Genomic DNA, 17533 nt, shown 5'->3' on the forward strand with positions numbered 1-17533 from the left:
TTTTGCATTACAATGTAAAACTAAATATATATTTTGTTTTTAAAAAATTGGTTTTCTTAGTATTAGACATATTTGCATGTCCTCACTAAGCATTATTACATACGAATTTAATATCAAACCAATCAAAATGGCCAATTATCCCAAAATGTTGCTGCTAATATAATCATATGCTTGTCAACTTTAACTGATCAAAAATCAATTCTGAAAAAATACTTGAATTATCTATGAAATTGCAATATTGTCCCTCAGTTAGTTTCAACCCCGTCACGCCATACCATTTACCCTCCTATTAAAATAATGGATCAGTCCATGTGTGATCTGCATTGAGGGAATTCCATCACAAAAGTGTCCGTTTCTTCTCTTACCTATATTTCAGTTTTTGTATTTTCAGATTAAGATTGACAAACGACATCACTCATCTCTTCAGAGAGCTGAAGGTGACCTGTGCAGCAACACATTTCAATCAATATTTGTCAATACTAAGAGCTGCTAGACAGTGGCGGCGCCAGAGATTTTCTCTAGGGGGTGCTGTGGGGTAGCTTGACGTTTCATAGAGGGTGCTCAAACATTAAGGGTTTCCCATTAATGAACCAGCGCTACAGTTGAATTTTCTACTGCAACACTCCCCACACACACACACAGTGTGCCCGCGACTGTTACAATGAAGGCTCGGTAATCAGCTCACGGCATATAGGTGTAAGCAGGGGTAAAGTGCTATTTTTACAAGTGGGGAGTGGACCTCACCTCCTCTAGTGGGAAGATTTATTTTTAAATATTGAAGTTAAAAGCATCAATCTGGTGCACTTTGAGAGCCAAAATGAAGAGATCTATGGATATACAGTATCTCTCAACATACATATGAAACAGAACTGTAAACAGATTTTCTATTTCTTTATAGATATTTTACAAATCACTCCCCTTTTAAAACAAACCGTTTGAGACCCACTGAGATAACTAGACTAAAGTTAACTAAACACTGAGAGTCCTTCACCTGAGCTGAGGTTATCTGAGACTCTCCGTCTGACAGGAGAGAGTTCTCCCTCCACCTTGTTGTTGAAAAAGCTCTTTATATCCGTTAGCTTGGCTAGCTAGCACCAGATGCTAACCACAACGATCTCCGGTAGATACCACCGGTGCGCGAGCTCTCTCTCTCGCTCGCTTGCGCACGCACACAAAATGGCTCGTGCCACACACACACACACACAGAGCAGAGCTTGAATGAAACAGAACCAGAAGTAAGCTACTTGTACTCACGAGGCCTATTATGTGCAGAATCCCTCTCGCTTTCAGGTGGTTTTGATTGAGTGTCCACACGTGGACGTTTAAGGACTAAAAAACTATCCATTTGTCACTTTGCTGTTAGCAAATCATTTGGGGCTCCAGCTAACAGGAAGTCACTCAAGTGTCACAAAGTAATTTACCCTATGGGTAGGTCAAAAATCGAATGGGTGCTGGCCATTGGCCTAATCATATCACCTGTGTTGGCTTTATGTTTTTGGTCAAACATTTATTTGTTTCACATTTGCATTGATGTAATCAATAATTCTTCTGATTTAATTTAATAAAAATAATAATAATTTTCGGGGAAAAAAAGAAAAAAAAACCTATTTATTGGGGGTGCTTAGGGGGTGCTTTGGCAATCCTGGGGGGTGCTTCAGCACCTCCTAGCTCCCCCCTGGCGCCGCCCCTGCTGCTAGATTGTGCTGCTGTGATGGAATATGTAAGGAGAATAAGAACATACCATGTGGTCCAGCTGGAGTTTCATCTGCCTCCTGATCCCTGCCTCTGGCCCTCTTTCTGATACTTCATCTTTATTCCTCACATACATTTCTTCTTCTTCATTAATGTCTTCATCTCCTCCTCCTGCTCTGACCCTCCTGGTCTCTTCATCTCCTCCTCTTCCTCCTGCTCTGACCCTCCTGGTCTCTTCATCTCCTCCTCTTCCTCCTGCTCTGACCCTCCTGGTCTCTTCAGTAAACTCTCTTTTCCTTTTCGTCTTTCTGTTCGTCCTGATCACTTCTCATATGTCTTTGTGTTGTTGTTGAATCACTCCTATACTCTGGCCTGCAAGAGTCTACTTGTGAAAAGCACTGGTACAAATGCTTGTATAACTTTACGCGTTAGGGCCATGTAGCCTAGCTAATATGTAGCATATCATATAACATCAGAAAGTATTGATCAAGCGCACACAGGCAGCTGTGTTTGGATCCAGTTTTTACGGTAAAAGATGTATCCTGGTTTCATTGATCTGGCCTCATTGCTGTGATGTGTAGTTTACGTGGAATTAATAGTAGGCTACCGCGTAGTTTAGCAAAGTGATCGATCTCCCAGCTAACGCTGTCTGCGTAGTATTTTGTAACGTAACGCCCCAAACAGCGCCCGTCTGTTAAACGCTATCGATTCAAACGGCAGCGTTTTATTCATATTTAGTTTCAAGCTCTCGTCCTTAGTAAAAACAAAACTAGTGGAAAGGGAAATGCTCCCATGGGAAGCTGATCCATAGGTGCTGGGACAGCTCACTCCCTCTCTGCAGCGGTGTGAGCTGCGGTCTGTGTGAACGCCGCTCCGCAGTTTAATGCAGGGCCGTAGCTGCGTTTTTAACGGGCCTAAAATTATATTTAAAATGATTCACTTTTAACCAGTGCTTGAATTGGAATGAAAAAGGTGCCAGTACTCTAAAATCAGCAACTTTTTCAAGTCAATTTTATATATACAGCCCACAAACAAGAATTTGGCTACTATAATGCTGGTGGGTTTGTCTCTTTACTACTGTATATTTTAGAAAGGTTCACTGTACTTAACATTTTTTATGATAGGCAGCGGATATGGCTAAAGCTCAGTAAGGTCAATATTAACTGAAAATATAGCAATCAAAGTCTAGATCTTCTGCTGAAGACACATGAAGCAGAGACCTTTCAGGTGAGAGCCCCTCTGGTGGTGTTCAACATTAATGACAAGGAAACAAAGCTCTGGTCAGAAGCATTTTTTATAAAAAGCTTTAACAAAATTAAGTATTTCTGTACATTTTGAATGCAATCTAACTTTCCAACTCAGAAAATGAAAAACGAAAAAGTGCCAAAAGTCTTCTCATATGGCTGAGCTGCTTTGCAATATACTTCACCACTGAAGAATACAAATATGTATAAAGTAAACTATGATGCAATCTAACTTTCCAACTCAGAAAAATGATAAAGAGCATGAACAAAGAACATGTAAAAACAAATGCAAAATTTGCACAATCTAAAATGAGAAACTGTAACTGCAAGTAACAAAGTCTGAGCCATGGTAAAGAGTTACATTGAACACCAAGCTGATCAGATAACTCCCTGGTTGGTCTGAAGTCCTTCTATCTCCAGGATCTGTACAAATCGGCACATTATGCCAAAAGTCTTCTCACTGGGTAAGCTGCTTTGCAATATACTTCACATTGTTAGAAAAGGCTCCAGAAGGCCTTGGGGACATCAGTATCAGGGGCTGGAGCTGGACAGGCTCTTTCATCAGCACTTCTCCTTCCCTTTGCCAGCCAGGACCTCACATACTGTTCCGGATTGAACTGTCCTAGTGATGGTCCATTACATTTAATGAAAACCAGGCTGGACAGTCGGCTGACAGAGAGAGCATTCCTTTTTGCAGTAAGGATATCGTTCATGCAGCTGAATGCCCGCTCACACTCACTAGTGGAGACAGCGATGGTTCGGACTGCTTTCAGTAGAGGTTCCATGGCAGCAGGTGTACGGGATGCCCTGGTTTCCTTGTATTCGCGAAAGCCCTGAACAGTCTCTCTTCTGTCCACTTTCAGCACTTCGCACAAACGTAGCACCTCTACGTCCCCATACTGTACGTCTAACTCCTCTTCAGGCCAACTTCCAGGATGGATAACTTTCATGTCCTGGATTAGCTGATTGTCCCGGGCCTCCCGGCCATGTAATGGGATTTCTCTTGTGCTGACATGAGAGGAGGTTGTGGAAGTCATTCTGTGTCTCAGATTCTCTACCATACTGCGGAAAAACTGACCTGCATGAATCTGTACAAGCCTGCCATTCTCACGCAGGGCAACACCCTTGAAGGACTTCTCAGCTAGAGCTGTATGAACTGTAGTCATGTGTGGGCCAGGCATGGTGACCATGGATTCAAAAACTCGTATTTCTCGAGTTAAGAGCCTATCTGCTGTAGGCAGTGTCATCTCTCTTTTTTGGAGTTGCCGAGAGAGGTCGCTGAGCTCTGTGAGCGCATCGTACGTCAGTCCCAGATTGCTGACAAACGTTGCAGATGTGAGCACATCATCCAGGCCCTTGTACTTTGCTCTGTCTCTGGAATCCCTGCTCGTGTCGTTTGCAGCATTTGTGAAGTGATCATGAAGCACTCGGTAGTTTTCCCAGACTGCTCTGACGCTCCTTTCACTTGAAGCCACCCAGCGGATGGACAAAACACGCCCTATCACCAGGAGACGCTGTCCGACTGCTTGCGCACACTGCGCTAACTGCCTCTGATTTTTGGGGGAGGCATGGAACAAGGAATAGAGTTTGTCAAAAAAGATCTGGAAATGATTGAGCCCTGAGACCTCCTTGACCACATCCCCAACTGCCAGCTCTAGACGATGATTGGAGCAGTGCCACACAAACAGGCTTGGGAATTTACTACACAACTGGGTAGCAACGCCTGTTCTCTTCCCTAGCATGACTGAAGCCCCATCACATGCAAAAGAAACAAAACACTGACCTAAAAAGTCCTCGTTAAAATCTTGTGATGTCATCAGCCGTTGTTCCATCCAACTCGATCAGCTCCCAAAAAAACGTTTCGGGCTCAGCATCAGCTAATGCTGAGCGTAGACACACAACAAGCACCGTTTTACCACTAATAGTGGTAGATTCATTGACCAAAACACAGAGTTTTCTTTGGTTTTCTGTAATGTCTTTTGCCATTTTTTTTCTTCAGCTCATGAGCTATGTGGTCGATGATTTCGCCACAGGTTTTATTGGAGTGCAAAACCCTGCCCACGTTCAGCCCATTCAGTTTCTGTACATTCAAATCAATTGGCATGTCTGTGAATGGCCGGCTATGTTTGCCAATTTTATATGCCGTTCGAAAAACTCTGATAGTGGTGTCTAATTCAGATTTATGCATAGACTGCACTTGATGTTGAATAGTTTCACGTGAAGCAGATGTAAGGATGTCAGCAGCTTTTACATGGGCTTGTGATTCTTTATGTTCTTTGATTTTTTTTCTCAGGCTAGCTTGTTGTTTGCCCTTGTCAACACCGAAATGAGACACTGCACACTCACCCCATTCAGTTGACAGTTTCAGTCCTTGTCCAGTGTGTATTCCCAAAGATTTGACATCTCTGCATATCCGACATCCTAGCTTCTTATCTTTAAGAAGGAGCCATGCATTGGTCTTGCAAAAATATTGCACCTGGTCCGTTGTCCAGCAGTCAGGTGCATCGCTTTGCCCGGTGTTGGTGGTGGCAGTTGCGCCAGCAGCAGCTAACGTTAAAGGCTCTGGAGGAGGCGGCGGAGCTAGTGCTAATGCTAATGCACTAGAACTTGGAGCAGGAGGATCAACCAAAGAAAGCTCCCCATCAGACACAATTTCCAACACAGGCACAGCATTCTCTGTATTTGAAGTTTCTTCCGGCGACAACCGCTGTCTTTTTGCACTTTTATTAATCCACGCTAACATTTTAGAAATGCTAATTTGTGACATGACTTGCTTTCCTTCTCTCGGGGGCGTGCCTGCTCTGTTCTATCACTCTACATAGCCACCCACTGGGTGGGAGTTGCACTGCATAAACACAACACACGTGCATCTAGGTATGTAAATTGTAAAGCATTAAAACATGGTTTTACTAACAGTTTTCAGTATGTTGTTACTTCGGCATTATTATTATTATTATTTTGAAACGTGTATTACTATTAAATCACGGTCAAATAGGTTAATTTTGACATAGTCGTTTCCACCACAGTATTTACATGGAGAAGATAAGCCCCGCCCCCTCTCCGTTCTGTTTGAATGACAGGAGTAAACAGCTGACAGCCGCTGTGAAACTCCAGCGGTTAGAGCGATGAGAATGTCCGTTCGGCACCTCATGACGCATCTACTGAGTACCGGGCGGCTGTATATATATATATGGATGTATAATAAGAACGGCGGGAGAGTGTTGAGTACTGGCACGGTGCATGAGTACCGGAGTACCGCCAGCATGCCGGTACTGAGCAAGAAGTGCCGGTACTCCATGGGTCAGAACCAGAAGTGCCGGTACTGCGTACCGGTGAGTACCGGCCCAATTCCAGCACTGCTTTTAACTAATGTAATGCTTGTTTTGTTGCTTGAGAAGCTTGTGGAAATAGTGTAGGTTTGTTTTAGTACAGTTTTAGGGAAACAAAAGTTAGGGGGCAGCTGGGGGGGCAAGGCTCTACAGTGGGGGGGGCAGCTGCCCCCCCTTGCCCCCCCGTAGATCCGCCCCTGCATGAACCATGCAATGTATTATTTATTTTGCGTTTATTAATGATGGGGGATGATTGTGTTAGTTAACCTGTTTATGTTTGGGTCGGATAGTTTTTCTCATGTTTGAGGGGTTAAAATTAAGTGTTTTTGAATGAATTGTGTAACCTGTTGACGGTAAGCCTGTGGGGAGGGGCTATGGGTTCATAAGGGACGGTGTTGGCTAACAGCTAGAATGTGTTTACTCCATGAGGGATAGACAACCTAATTTGGTAACTTTGATTTTGTTATTTAAGTTATACTGTTTCACTTTTATCAAACAGTATATTTGTTTTGTTGCCGTTATAAATAAAGTTTTGGAGCTTAAATCAACCGACTAAGCCTATGTTTTCAAACGGACAAATAGAACTCCGTCACACTATCCATTTCTTTATTACGAAACCACACGGGTATTTGTTCAAAAGCATAACCTCCCATCACATTTACTGCCTCTAGGGATGGGAATTTGAAAGCAAATGTATATTCGACCACCAAAAAAACGGTTAACCGATTAATGCAGCTATTCAATACTCATTGTTGTTTAAGAATATGAGCATGTCTACTCAGGGGAGAGGCGGGTGCGGAGACGATTCACAGTCAGACCAGCTGTAGAGAAGACCCTCTCCGCTGGAATTTGGGCATAAGATGAGGTTTGAGTCTGCGTGGTCTGCGAGTAGGGAGGGGCAGCAGCCATATCATTAGCTAGAACTAGCTAGATCTGATGGATTTGGACATAAACGCGAGTGAAGTATAACCGGACGCGAGAGAGAGAGAGAGAGAGAGAGAGAGAGATCAGCACCTGCAGCTCTGCCCGCTGTGAGGGGCCGGTGAGCGGAGCAAAACACACCTTTAGACCTAACACACTTAGCTATGGCACTGTCGTATACATTGAATTATTCCATTTGATAATATGTAATCAACTTAGGCAAAACAAATTAAAATATTCATAACTCATATTCGCTACCTGAATAACTTCGAATATTCGATTAATCGTTCCCATCCCTAACTGCCTCCATGGTTTTACATATCATCGACATAGGAGAAACTATGCAACACTGTGTGTATGTGTTTTATTGCGAGGGGTTTGCACCTGGTCCAGGACGACATCACTGATGGCTGGCAGACCCTCGGGCTTGTTCATGCAGACGGACATGAACTGGAAACCCAGAAGAAACTTTCTGTCGTAGTGCTTCTTCTGCTCTGGGTCGATCGGCTTCCAATTTTCTAAAAGAGAAACCAAAACAGAAAGATTACCAGAACATTCGTTTATTGAAAACATCTGAAACTCACTCCCACAACGCAACAACCACCACTGTTCAAAACTCACCTTTTTCAGACTGGCTTTTAATGTGTGATTATTGATGTGTTCTTATGTTGTTTTATAAGCTTGATTTCTAATTCAAATGTGTATCTTTTTACCATTGTAAAGTGTCTTTAAGCACCGGATAAAAGCGCTGACATTTGTATTACTAACTAGGACCGTAGCCAATACTTCATTCATAACATTGACTTTTCAAAATCCTACACAGCTTGTTTTTGCAGATTAAGATCAAAATGTGTCCTATAACTCTAGAGCATTGTGAAGTCAAAATGTACTGAAAAAATATCAAATAATTTGCAAAATTCACCACAATCTATCTATCAAGCCTAATTTGGACATTTACCGAACGTTTGCAACCCTAGTCATGACTTTAACTTAAATCCCTCTTGTTCAAGCTTCTCTTTCTTGAGCTTATTGTTCAAACATTTGTTCTCTGTTTCTTATCCTATATCTAGAACTGCTCGGGTCTTGATAGATTGAGTGGGGAAGTTCATGAGATCTTTCTAGAGGGTTATCAAGAATTTATCCAATGACCTTTTCCCTCTCTGTCTGTGTCTGTGTATTCTCTTGTTCCGATTAACCCAGCCAAATCTTTGTTCTTGTTTTGTATCTATATCTACGCCGGGATCCGGAGTCGAGGCTGATCCTCTTGCTGTAGTCCTGTGTCTTGGATCCTCTATCCTGAGTTCTGGATTAAGTCGTGGACTTCGGGTCGTGGCTGAACCTGTCTCTGCGCTGCGGTCCTGCCTTGGGTCTCGTCATGCTGCTTCCCTGATGGCTTCCACAGGATTGTAGCTGACATCCTCGTGGATTCATCTTCTTATTACAGACACATGCATTTCCTAACATTCGGTCTATATGCTGTAAAATGTATTATCTCTTTGATTTACACACGGCATCTATTGCACGTCTGTCCGTCCTGGGAGAGGGATCCCTCCTCTGTTGCTCTCCCTGAGGTTTCTCCCATTTTTTCCCTTAAACTGTGGGTTTTCTCTGGAAGTGTTTCCTTGTACGATGTGAGGGTCTAAGGACAGAGGGTCTAAGGATAGAGGGTGTCGTTTTTCTCATACTGATATTCTGAACAATCTGTGCTGTTGTATTTGCTGTAAAGTGTCTCTACTGTAGCCTATTTTTATTATATGTACAGCACTTTGGCTCGACCAAAAATCGTTTATAAATGTGCTATATAAATAAAACTTGATTTGATTTGATACATCATGCTCGACCATCACATAACTATCATTTTCCACTGAGCAGTCAGGTAACACACGCCACTCCCAGGTGTTTAACAAAGCAAACACAAACGTAGCTGATGAGAGATGGCCGCTCAAGTTTCAGAGACCCACCCTCTTTGTACTGGTACTTCTTGTCAGGGTTGTTGGGATCCGGCTTGGTGTTTTCAGCGTCCATCTTGCCCTCTTTGTCCTCCTTGTCCTCCCAGGTCATATCCGGATCCTCTGGGGCAGGAGTGGAGACGACGGGGGGCTTCGTCTCTGGAACGGGGGTTGGTTCAGGCTCAGGAGGAACGCTCCACGTCGCTTCCCAAAATGCAGTTCGGCTAAAAGTGACGTCACCCCATTCAAAGTGAATGGGCAGAAGCGTTGGAAGCTTCAACGCACGCCGCTGTGTGGACGGGCCGTAAAGAGTCATTCTCGTATTGGCTGAGAAATTGGTGCTTCCCTATAAGGTTAGTTTATTTGTATAGCACATTTTAATAAGCGATAAAATACTGGCTGCAGCTAAAAGTGAAATGATAAGGCACGGTTAAAGGATCTCAGGATATATATATATATATTTGTTGGTAGTGGGTTACCCTTAGGTCTACGATAATGTCGACTGGCAGCTTTAGACTATTCTCAGGAATTGTCAATGTAATACCCAGCTTTTTTTTTACTTTCTCTTGTACGCAACGTAAAGGTTTCGGTACCTACTTACTGTATATTGTGTATGTCTTTATTGTAACTAAAAGAACATTTCAAAATAAAGTATTATCTCAGGATAGGCTGCATTAAAACGAAAGTTTTTTTTAACCTATATATAAAACTATAAACTTACCTTGCATAGTAGCTTCTACCAGGGCAGGGGGGAGTGTCTGTGGAGGAGGCGGAGTTTCAGTTTCCTCCCTATCCTCTTCTGTGGCAGGGGGAGGAGTCAATTCCTCTTCTGCTGTGGAAGGGGGAGGAGTCAATGCCTCTGCTGTGGAAGGGGGAGGAGTCAGCACATTTTCTGTGGGAGGGGGAGGAGTCAATGCCTCTTCTGTTGGAGAAGCAACAGGCGCCATCTGTTGGACAACCCAGGAACCGTTAGTCTTTGTAACTTGTCATATCCATTCATATGCAACAAGTTAAAAAAACATTAAATACATTAACTCAATTGAACTGAAGTATCTCTAATTTTGACCGATGATTCAATAGGCATTTAGTAGTGTTAATGCTGACAAATTAACACTATTGGGACTAAGGTGTTCATGGGAGTAACTGATGAAAACATCCACATCCTAGTCACTCTTAAAGCTGGCGAAGGCAGTTTTTATTTAGCATTATTGGGCAAAAGCTCCATAATAACCTTCAATAGATAAAAAGCTAAGAGGATACAGAGGGTTGAGGTTAGATTCCTCTCTGTCCTAAGTCAAAGGTTATTCTACAGGAAAAGAGTGGTACTAAATGACATATTTATTAGGACAACCCTGAATTTAGCATTGCAAAGGCTCTCTCAACATTTTTCTATTACATTTTTCCATCGGATTTTGGGTTATTGCATCAAAATGAGCACGATATTTGATGAGGGCTAAGTATTGGGGCTGTCAATGATCACGTGTTCACTCTGGCGATACATCTAGAAACATTAAAACATTAACAAGTTCGAATTCAACTCCCTTCTGTATATCTAGCGGCAGATTTCTAATTCATTCAAGGGCGACAAAAATTACAATTACTTGAAATGTTATTTAAAGTGCATTATGGAATATTGCAATATTCAAATTGCTGAGTGCACAATATTTGATGAGGGCTAAGTATTAGGGCTGTCAATGATGACGTGTTCACTCTGGCGATACATCTAGAAACATTAAAACATTAACAAGTTTGAATTCAACTCCCTTCTGTATATCTAGCGGCAGATTTCTAATTCATTCAAGGGCGACAAAAATTACAATTACTTGAAATGTTATTTAAAGTGCATTATGGAATATTGCAATATTCAAATTGCTGAGTGCACAATATTTGATGAGGGCTAAGTATTAGGGCTGTCAACCGTGACGTGTTAACTCTTGCGATATATCTAGAAATATTAACATGTTAGACAAATTATTCACGCAAGATAATCACATTAACAAGAACGCAACTCCCTCCTGTAATTCTAGCGCAAATGCTGGGCTAAGAATGGCATGGCAGTGAAAATGCAGCGGATTTTGCACAAGCTGCATGTATTGCACTGACTGGAGACATCAGCAAGAAACATCACTACCTCGTAACGGCACAATATGACAAATGTTCTCCACCCATTCTTTAGGTTTCTTGAAGTTGCAGAGAAGTGGGAGGTAGCGGACAAGTCGTAAAATTGTCAGACTTCACGGCAATAATTCAGGAATCATGTTATCATAAAGGGAAAAAAAACCCTGATTTCTCTCACCAGTTTGTCATGCATTTATTTAATACAAAACCACATGGGTATTTGTTTTATCCCCCCCCCCCAAAAAATGGTTTAGTGCATTTTAAAACTGTGATTAAATCATGCAATATCACAAGCATTGCAGTTGGGTATTTTCAAATCGTATAACCATGTTACAAAGTGTTCTTGGATCACATTAAGGCGGGGGTTCCCAAAGTGGGGGTCGCGAGATGATTACAAAATTGAAAATTAATTATTTTTTGTTATCCATTTTTTTATTATTAATAATAACGTGTGCATAGACATTTTTCAGGGGCGGACTAGCCATCTGTATAATTTCCCCGCAACGAGGCTCCCCCTTTGACAATCCACTAGCGCAGTGTTTCTCAAACCTTTTCATACCAAGGCCTCATGTATAACGCTGTGCGTAGGATTCACGTGGGAAGGTTGCTTACGTAGTAGAAATCCGAAAAATAGGTTTATACATTTTCTGACATTTTCCGATTCACCGAACATTGCGTACCGGCGAGGAAAGTGCGTACGGCACTTCCTACGCCGGTTTCCCTTTATAAATCACAAACGACTCAAAATGCGGTGCAGCTTTTGCGGGCTTCACGTAACGCCCATATTTGCCTATAAATAGTCAAAGAAAAGCCCATTCATTCATTCATTTTGACTGACTTTATGAAGAAGATCGCAGGAAATGACGAGAGAACAGCTAAAAAAGACATCTCACACCGTGTCAGATTTTGGTTATTTTGGAGAGGTCGAGATAAATCATATTGTTTGGTGGATGCAGTTTGAACCAGAGTAGCAGCATGAAGGTCGGATCGTCACCAAAATAAATAAATGGTCCGAAAAAGGTTAATGACAAAAATAATACACATAGCCTTCCTCAGGCAGTGTGTTTGTCCCGGGGACAGGAGACACCCCCTTGATGAGAAACTGTAAGAAATGATCGGGGAATCCCCCCGGTGTGGAGTCATGACGACTGGATCTGAATTATTGTTGGTGGTTTGTGTCCCAGCTGTCGATCAGCAACTCTATATCCATAATCCACCAGTTAAAGGAAATACAACTAATGTGTTGTGTTATATTAGCTGTACAATTTACCACATATGGTGTTCTTAGTTTCCATACCTCCTGTGTTTTACTTATCAAGTAGGCGGCGAACCACATAAAACACGATTACACGTGATAGTAGGCTATATAAAACCATGCTCGTATCTACAACCTATAGAAATACAACACGCAGGGCCGCCCCTCCCTACAGGCCAATCACACAGGCTGCATGGGGCCCATCCTTGCGCAGGGGGTCCTGCCCAGAGGGCCTCAGCTGCTGTGCGCAGTTCTCCGCTCAGTTCTCCGCGCACCCCCGGCTGACACGCAAGAGTGAGAGGTGACAAGGGGAGCACGTCTGTAACCCGACACTGTTGCAATGAATCGACATCTGACCAATCACGGCTTTGATACGGCCACTAGTGCAGGTGAAGAGATGTCGGTGAAAAGACAGTTTCAGTCCGGCGCAAGCTAGAGGGAAAAAAAACAAAACTTGAAGAAACTAGAGCATCACTCGAAGGTGGGTTATTGTATGAGTCAAATGTACAACTTGCGAATGTTGTATAAGTCAAATTGCCAATTGCCATATTAAAACATCAGCTGCAATTCACGACATGAAGAAGGTAGTCTCTGCATAGCATATAGGCTAATGGAGATGCAGTTATTTCCAGCATTCTTTATTTAACATTCATTCAAGTATGTTATGCCTTTTATCTGCTAATGTACAGGAGGAAGAGTGATACACTGTCTGTCTAGTTGGCTTACATAACAGTTAAAGTTTACAGCCTAAAAAACATGGAGCATTTTTCCCCCTTATATTGATTTGTATGTCCATTTGCACATTTCATGGTGACGCTCAGCCTCTCCCCTTAACTCCTAACAGTCATCATCATGTCAACCACTAGTGCTGGGGGGAAACGATTATTTTGAAAACGATTAATCGGGCGATTATTTGATCGATTAGTCGACTAATCTAACGATTATTTTTTCTGTTGTTCAATTCATAAAAAACGTAATGTAAAAAAAACGTAATGTAAAAAAATTTTTTTTCACGATACTGTGTCTCAGGGGATCTTAATATTTAAGAACCTATTAATGTGTTATACCAGATTAACGGAAATAATCTCAGCTAACTGACGATACAAACCATGTTTACCAAAACAAAACACAAGTCTCATAAGAAGCATCTAAATGACCCCTGAGCGAAAAATGCTAACGGACATTGGCACAGAACTCAAGATAAAAGTACCCTTATTACTTATCGTAGCTGCACATACAAGATATCCGATTAAAGCTGAGACTCCACAGATTATGTAGGTATATAGTATCATCACTGAGTGATCCGGACTCGCGACAGGGGAAGCAAATACAGTCATCACAACACGTACCTTCACAGAGCTTCTAGGGAGATCGTCTCACCACCGTAGCTGTCAATCTGATCAAAAGACGTGTTCAATGGCATTAAAATGAGAAAAAACGCGGCTGAATCGGTGAATCCATAGGTTTTTAACGTCTATGTATAAAAAAATGATTGAATTTATAATCCATAATTCCATTTTATGTAAAAATCGGAGAGCAAATGCTAGCTGCTAATGGTAGCCACCACAGCTAGCTGCTGCTTCTGCTAGGCTATGCAGCAGTCTCAGTGAGATATAAATATATAAATATCTTTGCATTTTGGACTAACTTTAAAATATTCCCATGCTTTTGAAGACCTAGGGCGAGATGTTTTCGTTTGGGGGCTTCGTGCGCAATCCTGTGAGGAGGAGGTGGTAGCCGTTTCAGTCTCCATTGTGTTTGAAGTGTGATTGCGAACTGCTTGTTGCTTTGGGTGACCCACGTGTGTGTAGCGACGCGTCGACGCGGAAATATGTCGTCGACGATATTTTGAAGTCGACGCGTCGCTACAGCACTATCAACCACAACACAGAGAAATACTGATAGAAATGTGTGTGTAGTTGTTGATACATTGCTGACAGAGGGAACTACATTTGAATACAGATTTAAGAAATATCAGTTTTTGAGCATGTCATAAGCATGTTTTGTCTTGACTATACAACTATATTATAATAAAATAATATAGTATTTATATTATTGAATTGATTATGATTATTATTATTAGTAGAAGTTGTTTATTTGCATTAATTATATTTTAATCTTTTTGAGGCTAGTATTTGGCAGGAAATGCAGACGTATTCACCTGTAAACGCATACTGAACGACATACATGCACATTTACCATTTACCTCACTGTATAAAAAAGTGTTGATAATAATAATAAACAGGAATTATATTTGCAAAGTAGCCTACTTTGTTTCCAAAAACATTTTTTTTCACTCCTGTCGGTTGGGGGGGCCTCATCTCACAATGTCGCTTGGGGCCCCAAGTTGGCCAGGGGCGGCCCTGACAACACGGCGTCAGTTTAGACGTAATGCTGTCCTCCTGCTTACCGCATCATTTATGAGAATATATTTCTTGACAGAACATAATCGAGGGGTGATCAATAACATTTCCGTATTTATTTATTTATCCAAGTTATGTTTTTGTGTGCACTGAGGAGTCTCAAACAGGCGTTTGTTAAATCATTTTAAGATTGGCTTTAATCAATTTGTGAAAATGAATTCTTCATATATGATAAATGAGAGGTAACATTTTATTTATGGTATTATTTCCACATATTTCTCTCCATTCTTCCTTCTGCCAACGGTGTCGCAGTTTCTCGTCTCTCCCGTATTTGTGCTTAGTGCGTACGCATGGGTTAGAGTTTGCTTGGAGGACCGCACGTTTTCCCGTCAAGTTAGTATTTTATAAAACGCAAACATTGCGTTGAAACTGGCAGGCCCAAGTTTAACTCTCTGAGACCTGCATGGTCTGCCGACAAAAATAAAATAAAAAAACGTTTATGCAGCCCCAACAACAGCCTCTGATCATCAACAGACTTCATGCAATGATTCATCAGATGCATATATTAGATAATAATCTCTATCTCACTCGTAACACATATAATTCTAATTTGAGCATGGATAAATGTTCATAAAACACATCCATTGTTTGTTTTACGCTTCTTGAAATCCTAAAAAACGTTTTTGTAGAACAGATTGCCTGAAACGAAGGTGTTGCACTATCATGCAATCGAAAGTGAAATTTAAACTCGCTCCATTGCGAGATATTCCGGAGATATCTCCTCCCCCCCCCCCCACCCCCCACCCCGTTGACAGGGGGTCGCCGGTCTCTGCACTGTTATTTTGGGGGTCGCGGGCTGAAAGTTTGGGAACCCCTGCATTAACCTGTTCAACCTTTTTTTTCACGAAACTGTGTCTCAGGCCTTCTTAACATTTAAAAACCTATTAATGTGTCATACCCACTTACCGGGAAGAAACTCAGCTAACTGAGCCTATAATAAAAACGACTCTTGTTGTGATAGTGTTTACCTGTTGAAGGTCCAGCACGTCCTGCAGCATGAAGCGGATCTTGAAGCTGGTCTTCTTGTCCTTTATGATTTTCTCCATCTGATTAAAGTACTGCTCCATACGAGGCTAAGGAACAAACACAGCAGTGTGGTGAGTACATCTTCCACAAAACAAATTAAAACATGATCCAACTACACATTCACCAGCATGCAGGCACATGACTTCCCGTCACCACCGCGAAGCTAAAGGAGGCAGATAATACCAGATGTGTGTGTGCTGTGTTTGGATCCAGTGTGATCTCCTGTGAATGTGTTAAGAACCCAGCTCTGGTGGCGGGCTCTGCTGCTGACAGTAAAACCTCCACTTCAGTCGGTGAGACGTGTGTCCATTCCTCTCTCAGGACGTCCTGTAGTTTGTCTCTGACTGCTGACAGGGCCGCCGTCACATCCTCAAAGTAGCTCAGAGGACGGATGTTGATGCTGGAGGAGTGTGTAGCTTCACTGAGGGCTGGCAGTGAGGGGTAGCTGAGCAGAAACTGGTTGTGATCCTCTGTGTGAGACAGCAGCTGCAGCTCAGCGTCTCTCCTCTTCAGCTCAGCCATCTCCTGCTCCAGCTTCTCCTGGAGCTCTCTGACTCGACTCACTTCCCTCTTCTGCTGGGATCTGAGCTGCTGCTTCACATCAGAGCTTCTCTTCTCCATGAGACGGATCAGCTCAGTGAACGTCTTCTCACTGTCCTCCACTGCTTTATCAGCAGAGCCGTTGACGGCCTCCACCTCCTGCTGAAGCAGTTTCACCTCCTTGTCTCCGTCCTGGATCCTCTGCTGGATGTTTTCTCGACTCCCCTCCAGCTCTCTCTGCCTCTCAGTCCTCTCTGCTGCAGCTGACACCGTGTCGTGGCCTTTGTGTTCGTCCACAGAGCAGAGATAACAAATACACTGCTGATCAGTGCGGCAGAATATCTTCATCACCTCGTCATGACGAGAGCAGATGTTCGAACAACAAGATAAGACTTCCCGGTCCAGCTGAACTGCTTTCTGCGCCATTTCACTTCTCTCTGGCAGCGAGTGTGTGAGTTTCACTTCCTGAGAACTGAAAGTAGTGTTAGGTTATCTGAACAACATGTGTGTGAGCAGTGCATGTGGCCTATCAGCTCTTGTACTTTACCCACATGTTGGTTACACCCCTCCTCCTCAGTGCGGATCTGAAGGGGATGAGTCAGGAAATACAGAGTGGAGCTGGAGAGCAGGAAGAAGAGGGAGGGCTCATCAAACTCTGACTCGTTCCAGGAGGAGAAGTAAACTTACAAAATCTGAAGGAGGTTAAATACTTGTTTCCTCCACTGTAAATGTATAGCCTCAATGTCCTGAAATAGCTGATTGATTTACTAGTTGAATGTGCAGTCGTTTTTTACTGTAAGTACTAGTAGTAGTAGTAGTAGTAGTAGTAGTAGTAGTAGTAGTAGTAGTAGTAGTAGTAGTAGTAGTAGTAGTAGTAGTAGTAGTAGTAGTAGTAGGCTAGTAGTAGTAGTAGTAGTAGTAGTAGTAGTAGTAGTAGTAGTAGTAGTAGTAGTAGTAGTAGTAGTAGTAGTAGTAGTAGTGTGGAGTCTATTTTTATATAACATTACAAGACTGATTCTTATTATTACATTATATG

The 17533-nt window shown here is 42.4% G+C and overlaps 1 protein-coding gene across 3 annotated transcripts in view; it reads right to left on the reverse strand.

The window, feature by feature from the left end:
• Positions 1-16957, reverse strand: part of LOC117550997 (eukaryotic translation initiation factor 4 gamma 1-like) — a 60521-nt gene extending 43564 nt beyond the window's left edge. For 2 of the 3 annotated variants that reach the window (XM_034223648.1, XM_034223647.1), the window contains exons 1-2: positions 16141-16957; positions 15900-16004 (exon numbers count right to left, since the gene is read on the reverse strand). In XM_034223648.1, coding sequence (XP_034079539.1) covers positions 15900-16004; positions 16141-16923 — 888 coding nt within the window. In that variant the 5' untranslated portion in view covers positions 16924-16957. The remainder of the gene's footprint in view (positions 1-15899; positions 16005-16140) is intronic. The other variant, XM_034223649.1, reaches the window with a different exon arrangement.
• Positions 16958-17533: the final 576 nt, after the last annotated feature.

Source organism: Gymnodraco acuticeps, unplaced genomic scaffold (assembly GCF_902827175.1).
Source record: "Gymnodraco acuticeps unplaced genomic scaffold, fGymAcu1.1, whole genome shotgun sequence".
NCBI lineage: Eukaryota > Metazoa > Chordata > Actinopteri > Perciformes > Bathydraconidae > Gymnodraco > Gymnodraco acuticeps.